This window comes from Xiphophorus maculatus, chromosome 20, assembly GCF_002775205.1.
Source record: "Xiphophorus maculatus strain JP 163 A chromosome 20, X_maculatus-5.0-male, whole genome shotgun sequence".
Taxonomy (NCBI): domain Eukaryota; kingdom Metazoa; phylum Chordata; class Actinopteri; order Cyprinodontiformes; family Poeciliidae; genus Xiphophorus; species Xiphophorus maculatus.
The window spans coordinates 20243924-20259812 of record NC_036462.1 but is presented as its reverse complement, the minus strand read 5'-3'; the positions used below and the strand labels follow the sequence as shown (position 1 = coordinate 20259812).

Below are 15889 nucleotides of genomic sequence, written 5' to 3'. Positions count from 1 at the left end.
GAGATCCTCCATAGGGTTAAAAATACACTGAGCTGAGGAAAAAGTCGACTGTCCAGTCCTGTTTTCAAAGTGTATTTCATTTTACAAAGGAAGAGTCCATAATGCTTGAGGTCCAGTGTGAATTTTCCAGTCAGTTTTGGGGCGCCACATAATCTGCAGGTGTGGGTCAAAAGTGTTTTCTGAAGTCTGCAGCTAATTTGAAACTTTTTAAACCGAGAAATTTCCTTGTTTTTCTTTAAAATTTCTGAGATTTTATTTTTTTTCAGAATTTTTTTTTTTTTTACTTTTGGAGCCCAACGTTCAAAAATATTTCTAGAAAATTTCACAGATTAATTAAAAAAAAATAAAAAATCAAGTGATTTTGGCAGAAAATTGTTCATTTTTCTCAAACCGCACGGTCACCAGGTGGCGCTCTTGCCTTCACCTGGGCCCAGCACAGAGAAGACGCCATAGAAGAAGAACTGGCATTGTAAACAGAGAGATATGGCTGACGAGGGTGGCGGAGGAGACAACGTTAACAACAACATGGGGAACCACCTGCAGCTGCTACCAGGTAACAGGCGGCAGCAGAGACATGTCTCACGGTGTCCGCAGGGGACAGTCCGTGTCCTCCTCCTGACAGCCGCGCAGACAGCCGCAACAAAGGCCACTCCTCGGGTTTCAAAGCCGCTCTGGTCCATCTTTGATCCCGAAGCTTTCGCTTTCTGTCTTTGTTGACATTTGTAAAGCAGCCCGTTTGGCTCCAGCAGAGTGTTTTTTAGCGGCTGTGGTTGTGTTGGGATGCAGACGGAGCACTAACCCGTCTCTCTGTGTCTTCACTAACTTGTGCCGCGACAGACAACGAGGAAGAAGAGGAGGAAGATGACATGGAGACTGAGGACCGAGACAGTGACGAGGCGGAAAAACCCAGCACCATCACCTTTGACCCCAGTCTTCCCACATCTCATGCTGTGAGCAATCAGTTGTAACCTTTTCTAAAATGTGAACAAATCGCTGTTCTTTTCTACAATCACTATATTTATATCAGTAGTAAGAAAGCAGCATTAATGTTTCCCTGAATTGAGATTTTAAATATCAAAAATAACAACACTGCTCACTATCAATAAGCTTAAGATAGCTGAAAATCTGTGGAAAGTTTTACGTTTAAGGAATCATTTTATTTGTCCAGGATGGACTTTCTTTCTTTCTTTCTTTCTTTCTTTCTTTCTTTCTTTCTTTCTTTCTTTCTTTCTTTCTTTCTTTCTTTCTTTCTTTCTGCAATCAACATTTCACTAATTCCTGTCTTCCACTCTTTTCCTATTTATGCCACTATTGCTTTGAAAAAATGATCATACCAACTCAGCCTTCTGGAGTGTGAACCTGCACCTCAGAGTTAATTTTTTTTACAACCTCTAACTGGTTTTATTTCAGGATTGTCTGATGTTTAGCTCCATCCATTGCTCTAACCATTTTACAAAAATTTTTGCTGAAGAAAATCATCCCCAAAACTTGATGTTGCCACCACTATGTCTCATGCGGTGACATATTCACTGATATTCTCTCACAATCCTCTGAGACCTTCACTGAACAGCTGGATTTGGACTGAGAATAAATTATGCACATTTAAACTCTATTATCTAATCACCTTTGTGACTTCTGGAGTTTCTTTGCAGTTTCCTTGTGACATGACGGCATAAAAATGTTCAAGGTGTAAACATACCCTTTGAAAGGCAATGCATTTTCTAAATCTTCTGTCCTACGAATACAAATCTTGATGATGAGAAAAGCCTTTCTATCTTTCTAAATATTAATCTGCTACAGGCTAGTTTCTGCTTTTCCACCTACAGTATATTTGTCTGTTGTCTTGTTTTGTAACAATACCTTTGTTGTTTTGATTACAGTACCTGGGTTCAGACATGGAGGAGTTTCACGGCCGCACGGTGCATGATGACGACAGCTGCCAGACCATCCCTGTGCTGCCTCACACAGCCGTGATGCTGGTACCGGGTCAGACGCTGCCCCTGCAGCTCTTCAGGCCACAGGAGGTCAGCATGATGCGCAGCGTCATCCAGAAAGACCGAACCTTCGCCGTGCTCGCACACAGGTACAACACAAACATATAAAATTCCCATCACCCATGTTTTATCTTCTCAGTCAGAGGAGCTAGATGTTGTTATAATCTTTTAAGTTGTTCCGGGTCACCAGTACTTCAGAGCTTCTGCATGTGTTTGCAGTGATGCAGGCGAGCCGGAGGCTGAGTTTGGAACAACGGCTGAAATATATGCATACCGAGAGGAGCAGGAGTACGGCATCGAAACTGTGAAAGTGAAGGCTGTTGGCAGGCAGAGATTTAAGGTCCATGAGATCAGAACTCAAGCAGACGGGTAAGTGTATTTGGTCCCATGAAGTGAGAAAGCAAACTGAATACTTCTTTTCGCTTCTCAGCTCAGTAGAGACAAGAGAATATACTTTGTGTATTCATGGACAGGTTGTAAATGTTCATACAGGAGTTATCAGATTACTGAGACTAGGTAGAAGGGAGACAGTTCAATTTCTTGGTAATCCACATGCTAAGAAGTCCCTGAGCCGACACTGAAACACTAAACCCAGCATGAAAACTTAATATTAAGCACCTTAAAACTATTACCTCAGTAAGAAAAGAATATAGGTTTTAACTTTTCTGAATCTTGATTTAATTGACTCTAGAAGTTCACAGCTAGAGGGCAGTCTAACCCCTATATTAAATCCAACATGAGGAAATTCTGTAGGAGTGCAAAGAGTGCAGTAATGTTTTACTGCTAAAAAAAACAGACTTGCACACACTTTAATAAATATATGCATGTTTTGCAGTAAAAAGAGACAGATAATTTACTTCCCTTATTGTTCATGGATTGTGGGTTGTTAAAGGCTTCTTTGAGCACACAGATATCTCTCCATCTGAACACAGTATTTTAATAACTTGGGGGAATTTCTGGACAACATAAACTTAAATGGCTTCCAGCATCTCATTAGCTTGCTGTTCAGCTAACTGTGTGACAAAGACACTTATGGCTTATCAGAATAAAAGCACTGTCTCTTTTGTTCTTCCACAAATTTGACTTGGACTGTAATTAAGAAGTTTAAATCCTTATTTGAACTTGAGAAAATTTTCTTTGGAACCTCATTTTTTGACACACACACACACCATGCAGTCTTCAATAAACTCGTGTCTTTCTTCTACTGCTGATTTTTAAATTTTATTTAATGCAGAGCAGCTTCCTGAAAGTTAAGGCTAACTTTAGCTTATTTACTCTCTTTTCATGTGACTTGATCAATTTGGTGAAGCTTTAACCAAATTATTTGGTGTTCCTGTTGATTGTAGTTGGACAAAATGTGGTGAAAAAGTTTCGTGTTTTCTTCAGTAATTTATTAGTTTGCTTTGAATAACACAATGGAGATCTTGAAGAAGATACAATATGCTGGCGTTAATCTTGTCTGAAATAACATATTTTCCTCTTTCAAGGCTTTATCTTTAATCCTTTTAACTTGGGTAAATAAACACATAGTTGGTTGATAAAATATGATTATATTGTACCTTTTATGTAATTAACGTATTTTCTGTTGTCCCAGTTTGTAATGAGGGGTTGTTTGTTTATGAACCAAGGAAGTGTTTCTGAATTGAGGCTTCTTACGTCACTGCTGGACCTGTGAAATACATCATTTTAACTACCATCCTCCTCTGCCCAGGAAATCACTGAGATTTTCTTTCAATATAAGCAAGTTCTTATTAAGACACATCTCCATCTTTTTACTTACGATTATATAATACACACGAATTGTTGGCCGTAATCTTGTTATGAGCTCCTATTATAGCGATATCTCCAGACATTAGAGCACTTAAACTATTGCTCACTTAAATTAACCTTTTTATCTTGTGCTTTAAGTTCTCCTCCTGAGAAGAAACATTTGTTTAATCTGTATTAAATTTATTTTGTACCAGTTACGTAAGTTTTATTGCTCTTTGCTGGCTTTCTTGTTGCAGCAGCTCTCACTTTTTACATACTTCCTGTCATGCACTTCCTAACATTTACTCCAGACATCACATGTTTGTGCTGCGATTCATCACCTTCCTTCTGTGTCTCTCAGAATCAGACAGGCCAAAGTGCAGATCCTGCCCGAACGGATCCTTCCAGACCCGCTCTCTGCTGTGCAGCTGACGCCACTTTCAAGGCTCCACATGTCCCCCTCCTCCAAACTCAGAGCTCAGAGCTGTAAACAGGCCCAGCGCTGGTTGAGCCAGCAGGTCAGACGCTTCTCCGTGAACAGATAAATGTGTATGCCTCACTTCATACCAGAACCAGGAGAGTTAAATTAAAAACTGAAGATCTGGTGGATTTGTTTCTGTTTACAGAGGAAGTTTCACTGTGCCAGCCTGACTCCATGGCCTCCCTGGGTCTACTCTCTCTACGACTCTGTGAGTGCTGCAGTCCACTTATACAACACGGCCCATTATTCTCTAAAGAACATCTCACAGAACTGAATGTACACCTTTGTTCCCGTGGCTCAACCTCGCAGGAGTCGCTCATGAACAGAGTGAAGAAGCAGCTCCACGAATGGGATGAGAACCTGAAGGATGACTCACTCCCAACAAACGCCGTAGGTCAGCCACTCTCCGGTTTACTGCTCATCGATCATGCACGTCCGTGCGTGTCTGGCTCTTGTTTGTGCTCGCTTTGCTCTCTCCTGTTTATTTCATCCATCTCCTCTGCTTCTGTCTGGCTTGTGTCAGACTTCTCCTACAGGGTGGCTGCCTGTCTCCCCATAGACGACGCTCTGCGACTCCAGCTGCTCAAGATCGGCAGCGCCATCCAGAGACTCCGCTGCGAGCTGGACATCATGGACCGGGTAAGCAAAGGTCACAGTGTCCCTGTGCTGCAACGTCATTTTCCTCATGTTGTGATGGGATCCAGTTCCAGGGCTGGGTTCAGCTGGCAGACAATTTGTTGCTGCAAAGATTCATTCCAGAGTTAACTTACTATGAAACAAAAGTAAATGTTGGTTGATTTGATTTTAACAGCTGGAAAATATGGATGCTTATTGTGTTTGGGGTGAAAGGTGAACACAATATTGAAGCTTTTTTCTGAATACGTCACTCCAGCCTTTCTTCACGTGATTATGTTACACATTACAAGGCAGTCTGGTCTCTGTCATCCTGGTTATTCTGTATGTTTAAACCCTGTGTATGTGTCAGGGCGAGTTAGGACAGGAATGTCTATAAGTTCTTCCATGTCAATACAAACAGTCAAATGTTCTGCATGATTCATTTCAGTAATTTATCAGCTCTGTGCAGAACATTTTGTAGCCATAGTTTGAGGGAAAGTTACTTCTCATCAACTCAGTCGCCTCCTCATTTACACATTCCTGTCCTGATCAAGTGATGATTCTAAGTACACATAGAGACCACTAATGGTAGCTCAGGTTATTATGACTCTCATATTTAGCTGTCATAGAAAAGGTTTGTGATTGACTTGATAAAACACCAATAGGGTCATATCCTTTTTTTGAAACAAATTGTTTACGTTATTAGCATTAAGCTGTTGTACAAGGACACAATTTTTGTTGTATTTTATACCAAGTTGATAATAGACAAATAATTTGAAGTAAAACAGGTAAATTAACTCTTCCAACATACTTTAAATAGAGGGCAGCTCTGTTTACTTGTAAGGTGGATGTGTTCAGGGTTTTTAAAAAAAACTTGCTTTCACCTGAGTTTCTCTTGTTGAAGCCTGGAGGTTTAAGATGAATTTTACAGCTTTGTTCATCAGAGTCATCGATCGGTATTTATCAGAGGTAACATTTGACGCATATTGAGTGTTAATTTGGTGTTATGTCTTCTCTTCAGTGTACGTCGCTGTGCTGTAAGCAGTGTCAAGACACAGAAATTACGACAAAGAATGAGATCTTCAGGTGAGAACTTATTTTGCTGTGACTTCTTTCAATTTAAATATCAAAATTGTAATTTTAATGGATTTCTGATTGAGAAATACATAAAAAAATAAGGGCCGAAATGCAACCCCAGGTCCATAAAGGAGTCAAGAGATTAAAATAAGACACTAAATGAAACTGTTCTAGTGCTTTGAATGAAATATATACAGTTGAAACCAGAGGTTTACATACACTGAATAAAAAGACACATGCGCCTTTTTTTCTTATTGTCTGAAGTTAAATCAGACCAAACTTTTCTTGTTTTACGTCAGTTTGAAAATGATTTCTATTTCTAAATGTCACAATAATGTCTTTGAAATCAGAAGTTTCCCTGAAGTTGTGAAGAAGTTTCACTTTGAAAACCTCATATGTCTGCTGAATCCAAAAGACACAAAAAAGTCCAGAACAAAGGCAAATTTACCAAAAAAATGTTCATCCGGTTAAGCTGACCGGCCAGACGAGGAGGCTTTTGATATGAAAAGCAGCTAACAGTAACTCTGGAAGAGCTGCGGAGATCCACAACTCAGGTGGAAAATCTGTCAACATGACATCTACTGGACTTTCACTTCACAAAGCTGGCGTTAATGTTGGAGTGACTACAAGGAATGCCACGCATGCTGGAAACTAGTAATACACGTCATCCTGGACTCAGCTGGACACACCATTCCCACAGTAAAACATGGTGGAGACGGCATAATGCTGTGGTAAGCGGCTTGTGGTTGATGTGAAGGTGAATGGAGCCAAATCACTGTTGTTCATTGGAGAAAATCTGTTGTAGGCTGAAAAACATTTGACTCTAAGCTCATCACAAAAAGCAATTAATCAATTAGTTGCACGATAAATGAAAATGAGCTCAATCATTTCCATTGTGATTTTACATTGTTGTTTACAGAGACATCATATTCTATTTTACTTATGGTTTTGACTATGTGTGGCTTTTATTTCCTTTTTATTGATTTCTGTGTTTTATTTTTGGATATTTAAAATATCTTCCGGTTCCTGCGTTAGGCGTTCTTTACAAAATTACAGTTTACTGGTTTTTGAGACTTGTATTATGACGCTGTAATCAATATATGGCTTAAAAATTGTTTTATGGTTTGTTGTTTTACAAAATGTGCAAAAGTTTGAGGTCTGAATAATCTTACAAGGCTCTTAAAATGTGCAATTTGTACTTCTATCCACACAAAAGTTGGCTGTTTCATTTTATAAAAAAGCAGAATAAAGCAAACCTTTTCCCTCTGTAATCACTGCCATTACAAACGCATTGTGGTTGAGGCTCGTTTGCCTGGAAGTTGTATAGATTCAGAGTCACGTCATGAGTAAACCTGGCACCTCCACACCGACAGACTCTGTTATCTAATGTCATTTTCCAGCCGCCTGTGATGTGTGTTGGGTCACCTCTTTGTTCAGCAGAAACACACAAAGACGCTAAAGACCTGGGAAATTGTCCAGAGCCGCGATGGATATTTTTCCAGACAAAAGTGTGGTTTAGTCACCAAGATCATCAGAGTTAACCAGCGATTATGTGTGCTGCGAGATCTGTGATGCATTCAGAAATAATAACTGTGTCTTGCTAATGCATTTTCAATTAGGGATCTAAGAAAAACATAATTACATATGACATAATTTCATCTTGGAAAATCTTGATAGCAGTGATGTTTTTGAAAAAAAAAAAAGAAGAAAAAGCTTGAACGTCTCATATTTGATCCAAAGAGTCGCATCAAATTATCTGAAATTATATATTTACAGCATTGAAACATGTTTCTAGTTTTATTGTATTACTTTTGAATAAACACAACAAATTTTATAGTTAGGATTTTGTTAGCAAAATATGTGATTATGTAACAGGCAGTGATGTCAGTAACTTTTTTCAGTAATGAGTAATCTAACGCGTTGCTATTTCATATCCAGTAGTCAGACTACAGTTACTTATCGAAATCACGTTGCGTTACTTTCTTCTTTTGTAATTTAATTTTATTTCCGCTATCCGTCTTGTCGAGTGATCGCAGTTTCTATGCGACAGTATCAGCAGTTACGGAAATTTAAACAATGGAGGGATGAGGGAGGTGCGCATTTTGTTGGTGGAAAAACAGGAAATTTTTTGAGTTTCTGTCGCCAAGTCCGATTATTATAGGCGGCTTTGGGCTTGTTTTTTTTCAAGTCGCTTGCAAATGTAATGAGTCGCGGGTTGCGTTTTTGGGCTCGTTTTTGAACGTGAAGTTGCTCATTTGGGCTTGGAAATAAGCGACTCTTGATCAATCCCAGAATTTGTCCGTCATTAAGGTAGTTTTAGTCAGGCTCTCCCTGTCCATCATTTCCCGGATGATCCGTCCCGCTGTGTCTTTGTTAATGTTAAGTTAATATATTGCCTGAATGACGTCGAGCTTCGCGTTGCGCTCCAGAAAACTGCAAACATCGAGACTAATATGATCAGCGCAATAACCGTGAAAACAGCCACGAATGAACGAGTCCGTAAAGTTGTGCAACTAAACGCCATTATAATCATTAATATTAAGAGAAGTGTCACAAATCTGTGCAGCGGGACAGCTGAGTTGTGGAGCCGCAGGAGGAGCGCTGTGCGCTGACAGCAAACGCAGGGGCGTAACGCACAACCTGGAGGCTTGAGGAAGTGATGGGGGCTTTAAAATCCTTCTTAGAGTTTTCCAGACAATAGTGGACCACTCAGAAACACACACAAATTACTAACGTTTTTTTGTACTGTAACCATTAAAAAATCTCCTCTTCAGTTCAACCTTATAAGTGGAGACACATTGTTGATTATTATAATCAATTATAAAATAACTTGCCATTAAGTATTGGCAAAGATCAACGTAATTTTCACAGGAGGCGGAACGTTGTTAGCAGCTGCTGAAGTTAACTAAAAAAGTTACTTTAACTTAGTTACTTTCCAAATCAAGTAGTCAGTAATCTAACTAAGTTACTTTTTCAAGGAGTAATCAGTAATCTGATTAAAGTTACTTTTTTAAAGTAACTGTGCCATCACAGAGCAAATTTAGTGCTGCGTAAATTCGAAATGCATTTTATTTTAGCTCTATTTCAGGTTCCTGCATCCTTTAGGCCAAATCAGTGATACTAAATATCAAACTCACGTTGTGCAAAAGCAGTAAATGTTTTGAATTTAGAAAAACAGTAACATGTGAGAGAGGAAAAAGCTTAATAGAGCTTTTATTTAAGTCTTTTTAACATGTTTCACATTTATTTTGGTCAATTACCAAAGCAGCTTAGGCTGCGGCAGAATTTTAGATTTACTTAAGTAAAAAGTTGATTTTAAGGTTTGATTTAAAGTTTGTGAAAACACGATAATGTGATTTTTATTAGCCTGTTGGTATTAACCCCCATTTTCTTCACCTTTACTTTGCCACTATCACTACTCTTCCTGAGCTCCGTGAACTTGGCGGCTAAGATCAGGTTTGGACTCAAAAAGGAAAGTCCAGTTTAAGTTTGAATCCATTAGTTTACAAAATGTGACTGAAAACAGTTCTTTGTGATTGTTAACCGTACATAACCATGCAATCTGAGGTTGTTGAACAAACTGCTGTACTCAGACACAGCAGAATTATCGCTTATATTTAAATGTAATTATTTTTTAAGTCTTCAGTGAGTTTCTCAGCTAATGACTTGTTGCCTGTTTCTCCTCCACCAGCTTGTCTTTGTACGGCCCCATGGCGGCATACGTCAACCCTCACGGTTACGTTCATGAAACGCTGACTGTCTACAAAGCCAACAACCTGAACCTGGTCGGCAGGCCCTCCACACTGCACAGCTGGTTTCCAGGGTAACTCTCACTGTGTTCAGTTGACCTCTGACCTTAAACTTTTGTTAAATGTGTTTAGAAGTCAGCATGAATTCACCAGTGTTTGTGTTTTCCCTCTGCTTCATATCTGCTCTGGTCAGAAGTGCCTTCACCTTTTTATTTAAACAGGATCTTCTGCAACAAGCACAATAGCTACCAACACAAAGATGGAGCTTCAGCTCTTCGGAAGGTCGAGGCGCTGCACAAACTGTAAAACCTTCACGGAGTTGTATTTCTAAATGGATAAAATGTACTGCTGCAGAGGAACAAAATGTTTTTGAGACCAAAAGCATTGGTTTACTTTAAAAATATAACAACCCTGCCCTGTCTGTGTAAAGGCAGCAGTGCAGAGTCACTGTTGCTCTTTTTCTCTTCACCATTTCTTTTAGATGATCTGCATTTCACTCAATCTGTGTTGGTCTGTTCAGAATTTGGTGCATTTTTTGAGCAGGTCTCAGTAGGGAGTTTGGGAATTACAAGACATGGAGACTTTGATTTTGTCCTTTGCTAGTGTGTTTGAATTATTGAATACTTCATTTTCACTGTAGATGAACTCTGGTGAGTGAACTTTTAAAGTTAAATGAATTAGACCCAATGATTTAGATTCTGGACTGGGATTTATTCATGCAGAGCTGCACATATCCTTTGTCTCAGTCTCAGTCAAAACATCCTGACTGAGACTTTGAGGGGTCAAAATAACACTCCCTCTCCTTTAGTGGTGTGTAAAACTACACACCACTAAAGGAAAGGTGTACGTGACCGAACAGAATCTCAGTAAAGATTTCCAAAAACAGAGAGCTGTTTGGACAGAGGCTCTTGAGGCGAATTCAGTCAGTGGGATTAGAGTTAAGAAAAGCTTTCTTGTGAAATTATGTTCTTATTAAGGCATTGTAGCCTTATTTATGTAGCACCTTTTGAGCAAAAGCAACTAAAAGTGCTTATGTGTTGAAGTTAACAGCAACATACATTAAGATAAAACAAATTGAAACATTTAGATTACACAGATTTTAAAATAAAGTAAAAAAAAAAAAACTAGATTAAGCGTATGCAACATCAAATAAAAATATTTTTAGCCTTGTTGGGAGCATTAATGCAGCGTACAGGAAGCTTCTGCCAAATGTTTGGTGCATGAAAAGTGATTCTGCTTTGTGTTTTGTTTTAACTCTTAAAGTAGTTAGTAGATTTTATTCAGATTATCTTAAAGGTCTTAGTGGATTATATCATTGAATAAGATCAATGATATAGTAATGGACTAGTAAAAGTCCAGACCTCTACTAGTAAATGCTTTGTTAGGGAGATTATAAACTCAATAAGTAGCCAGTGTAAGGACCTCAGTTCTAGACTGATAAGATGATCTTGTTATTTATACAGAATACTTTTAAAAGCATTTTTTTAAATCAACTTTTAGCTTCTCAGGTGTGTTTTTCTATTGACCACTAAGATAATCTTATACTTCATGCTGGATTCCAGGACTGGATAAAGATGGAAAAAACGATAACAGACATATATTTTCAGACTTTATTCCTCATCCAATTGTCTTGTGAGTTTTTGTATTTACAGTTGTACATATATGAGAATATGTACAACTGAGACCACTTTGGAAAAGGATGGATTTTTAAAGTGAATAAGGTTTCTAGGAACATTACACTACACATAAATGATGACTTATCGTTTAATTTCTCTTTCCTCTCAGGTACGCCTGGACCATCGCTCAGTGCCAGACCTGCGGCTCTCACATGGGCTGGAAGTTCACGGCCACCAAGAAGGACTTGTCTCCGTCTCGCTTTTGGGGTTTGACCCGCTCGGCCATGCTGCCCCGCATCCCGGAGGGGGAGGACGAGGACGGCGGCAAAGGTTCTCGCCTCTTCTGCCTGTGACTTCAGACCGTCCGTTCCTCCTCTTCAAAAATCGCCTCCCTACGCCCCGCTCTCCTGTCAGTGTCAAACTGCAAATACTTTCTAACTTAATAGTCATCAGTGCATCGTAACAGCTGCAACATGTGGCAGAAAATCCATTGCAATAGAAGAGGGGGTCTTTGAACGGCACTTTTCAGGGTCGATTTCAGGAGGATGGATGGAGTAATGAGAAGGAGACGAAGGCCGACTGCCTGAACAGACTGGGAACTTGTTCAACATCCCTGCATGCAGCAGCTGCACATCAAGCTGTTTTCTCTCTGTACGAATCAATATGGCTGAAGGTTCACACACCTACACACACAAATAAACACAAAACGGTCGCTTCATGCTTTACGGTCTCTACTGTTCTCTCCCTGCAGTGCAGAGTCTCATCTGCATGCATCTGGCACCGCGATAGCAGCCACTTTGTTTAGTGAACTTGTTGTAATTTCAGCTGTTTGTCTGAGATATTTTATCTGTCATAGAGCAGCGAGGTTCGGCTCAGTAAATTAGAATATATTTGAACAGAGATGCTGTTTCAGTAATTCACTTATTATTCATTATGCACTGGGTTATATTTCAAGTGTTTATTTCTGTAAATGTTGATGGATTTAATTTACAGCTATTACAACATTCAGTTCCTCAGAAAATTAAAGTTAGGTGGAAATGGATTTTTAATGCAGAAATGTCACTGTACTGAAAAGTCAGGGCTCCTTTTGTATGAATTACTGAATTAGTGCACCATAATACGGAGCTGCTGGGTCTTCAGGAGGCTCGGGTGGACTGGGGGAAGAGTAAAGACTTGGTTACACGTATCCTTTTTTTTAGAGCAGATAAGACACTTCTGATGTTGCCTATGGTTCAGCACAAAGAGTAAGTTCCAGATGCCTCTTCACCATTTCCCCCAAACTATTCACAATCCTTTCAACGCTGAAGTTATCCCAGTTGATTTGTGCACATTTTTCACAGTTTTTCTTTCCACCTAACTTTCCATTAAGAGACTCGGATACATTGCGATATGATCGGTCAGATACTTTGGTTTTTTATTCTCTATGATTGTGGAAATCTATATTGTGACCATAACATATCTGTTTATAAATAGTTTTTTTTCCTTGACTGTATGTAATGTTTAAATTTTCTGGGTTTTTTTTTTTTTAACTGAAAGCCACAACCATCAAAATTAAAAGAAATGAACACTTTAAATATATTAGTGTAATGAAAAGGAGTTTCACCTTCTGAATTCGATTATATGAAATAAACTACATTTTCAAAGATATTCTAATTTATTAAGATGCATTCATGTACGTATAGATCTGTGATAACAGACTATTTTTGAAATGTTAGATCTGATGTATTTTTGTATGCAAGAGTTTTTTTGTTGTTATTTTTTCCAGGATTAATTTAAAGTTCTTGCTGATGTGGGGAGGAACCGTGCAGGTAATTATCACAGCCATGTTTTCTTGTTTAACCAAACAAAAACCGAAGGGTAATATCAGAGATGATGATGACGATAATGTGTAATATACTTGATCAAATCTGCTGGATTTGCATTCAGCAGAGGCTGTTTGTCTCGTCTGAGGGTATGCTTCACGAGGCGGCCGTTATCTCTGGTGCACAAGTTGAGCGTCAGATATGTATCAGTGCCTCAGGGCGGACTGTTTGTAAAGGTCAGAGCTAATTAAGACGGAGCGTTCGCCCTTATTCATTCATTTTGTTCATGCCGTGTGGCATGTTAAAAATCCGGTGCCTATTCTAACAGCTCGACGTTCCTTTTGTTGCTTTGGAAAATCTGTGAACCGGTCCTGAACACGAGCTCATAAACAGCAACCCGGCGATAAGATTCACGGCTTATTGTTTCATAGTTTCTGGGTTCTCTCACGTTTGTTTTCCGTCAGTTTTTGCAGAAAACTGCTGGGTCTTTCTCTGTATAAACATGTTAGTTGTATTAAATGACTGTTATTCTAATGATTTGTAGATTATCCTTTATTTCCCAATCGTCTTTTTGTGTTTTTGCAAAATGTTGGAATTTTATCATTTCTCTACTAAAACAAAGCAGTGAGAGATCATATAAAAACTTAAGAATGTTCATCTACAAACATGTTTTTTTGTTTTCTTTGTTTATGGTTGACATTTTTTCAATGAAAGCTTCTTTTTTTTTTCCTTTACTCATTTGCTGAGGAATATGATTATTTACAGCACTGGTTTAGTCATAATCATACATCTACAAACAATTCAAAATTAGTTTGCATGTTTTGTCTCATTCATCTGACGGGAACAATACAACGAGAAACCCACGGCTTGTGTGAGGACATTTGCTGGATACTGAGGTTTTGAAAAGTTTCAACATTTCATTTTTACTTTTTGGTAAGTTTTAGATCAGCTGGATGTTTGATTTTGCTTTAGTCAAAGTTGGCTCTCTTTCCTCTTGTTTTCAGTATTCAAACTAAACTGAGCCAAAGTTTGTACTGCACTTAGAAATATAGCAGGACTAATTTACTTAGGATCTTCAGTAAAGTGTTTTTATTTCATTGTAAGAAAACAGGCAAGACAAAAACATTCACAGCTGAAAATTCTTGATTTGTAAAGCATGTCCCTTAAAATTTAATGGAACGACTGACCAATATACTTTTTTCAGGTTAACTTATGTTAAAAACTCTTGATTCGACCTTTAATTCACACTTGTACAACAAATACCTGCGCTGCTCTAATTATGAGATAATGAGCTGCAGCTCTTAATAAGACAAACGGGATGCTGCTGTGTTTTAAAAACGTTTTAAATATGAATTACCTTAACTTTTATGCCTAAAAGTGGTTCAAAAAAGTCCAGGCTTTTCACATTTTATCTAAATTAAATTTACTTTTATTAATTTAATAGATTAGAATAGAAAAAAATCCTAACTGTCCTGCAGTGGTACAATTCAGATGTGCCAGCAGCAAAGCATGAATGTTTACCCGGGTAAAACATATAAAAACATAAAATAAGAAGTAATATAGGCAATTAAAACGGAAGAAAAACCCTTTTTAAAGGTTTCTGTGGAGTGCGATTTAATATATATATAATTTCTGGTGGGGAATAAATGAAGACACATTCATTTCCTCTTAACCTGGCTAAAATTACCTGGCTAAAATTAGTCATTTAACTTTATAGAAAATAGTTTAAGACATTCAAATGAAGCTCATTTGAATGTCTCCCTCTTCATTCAAATGAGAGGGAGACAAAGTAGTCACAAGTAGTCTTGTGACTACTTTTAGCCACAAGATGCTAAAAGTAGTCTTCGGAAAAAAAGAAAACAATCCTCTCAAGATTGAAGTTACACCTGTTGCTTCTACACCTGGATTATTCAGATTATTGAAAGTCATAAACTTGAAAACTATGTCATATTTTCTTCCCAATTCACAATTATGTACCACTGTTTGTCCATCAAGCAAAATCCCAACAAAACACTTTAAAATTTGGGTTTTCAAAACTTTTGCAAGGTGCTATATCCTGTAACTTTGCGTCCAGTCATTGGTCTAATTTTCATTCCTATGTTAATCTAAAAGCAGGAGGTTTTACTAAGAGATCAGTTGCCAGAGAAGCCTTAGCTTGTTTTTCCAGATCATTTATTGCACCAGTGACTAAAAATGGACACAAACGGAGACCTTGTGCTGCTTTTCATGTTTCTGTCCAGAGTGTTCAGGCTCAGACCACAGCGATACAGATCTGATGGTTCTGTATCTCTGTGGGTTTATAAAGGTAGCACTAAGCACTACTGCTTAGTGGAGTAGTGCTTTTAAAGAAGAAGCTAGAAGCTCCTTTCTAATTTTAACAAATCCAAAGAGAGGTTGCCAATGCTCCTGAGCCATCATGTCTACACATTACGTGATTTTTGCTTTTTATGTCTGATGTGGACGCAAATTATTCGCAGGCTCATTTGATGCCATCTATTGAGTCCCTGTGTGTGGGAGAAGAGATGTGGAGCCTCTCTGAGGATTTTAATGCGACAACCCTCGGAGAAAAACCTTTCTTGTACCACTTTGAGAGATGCATTATATGACATTTCACCAACACAACTTGGTTATTTTTTTTTCTTTTGCTTTGTGTCTGCAGCAGCTGCTGAGTCTTCTTTTCATGTCCAGGAGGAACAGCACCTCCTAAATTATTGCTTTTTACTTGAGCTAGAATTTGGCCTAAAAGGACCAGCTGTATTGATTATGACATTGATGTCTTTTTGTCAGGTTTCTGATAGAAATGTGT

The 15889-nt window shown here is 38.4% G+C and overlaps 1 protein-coding gene across 1 annotated transcript; it reads left to right on the top strand.

Moving 5' to 3' along the window:
* Positions 1 to 440: 440 nt before the first annotated feature.
* On the top strand, positions 441 to 13617 carry crbn (cereblon). Its single transcript, XM_005799833.3, has 11 exons — positions 441 to 553; positions 838 to 950; positions 1881 to 2083; positions 2214 to 2363; positions 4105 to 4261; positions 4370 to 4432; positions 4534 to 4618; positions 4748 to 4863; positions 5861 to 5925; positions 9608 to 9739; positions 11451 to 13617. The coding sequence occupies exons 1-11, from the start codon at positions 484 to 486 to the stop codon at positions 11632 to 11634; spliced, it is 1338 nt and encodes a 445-aa protein (XP_005799890.2). The 5' UTR covers positions 441 to 483; the 3' UTR covers positions 11635 to 13617.
* Positions 13618 to 15889: the final 2272 nt, after the last annotated feature.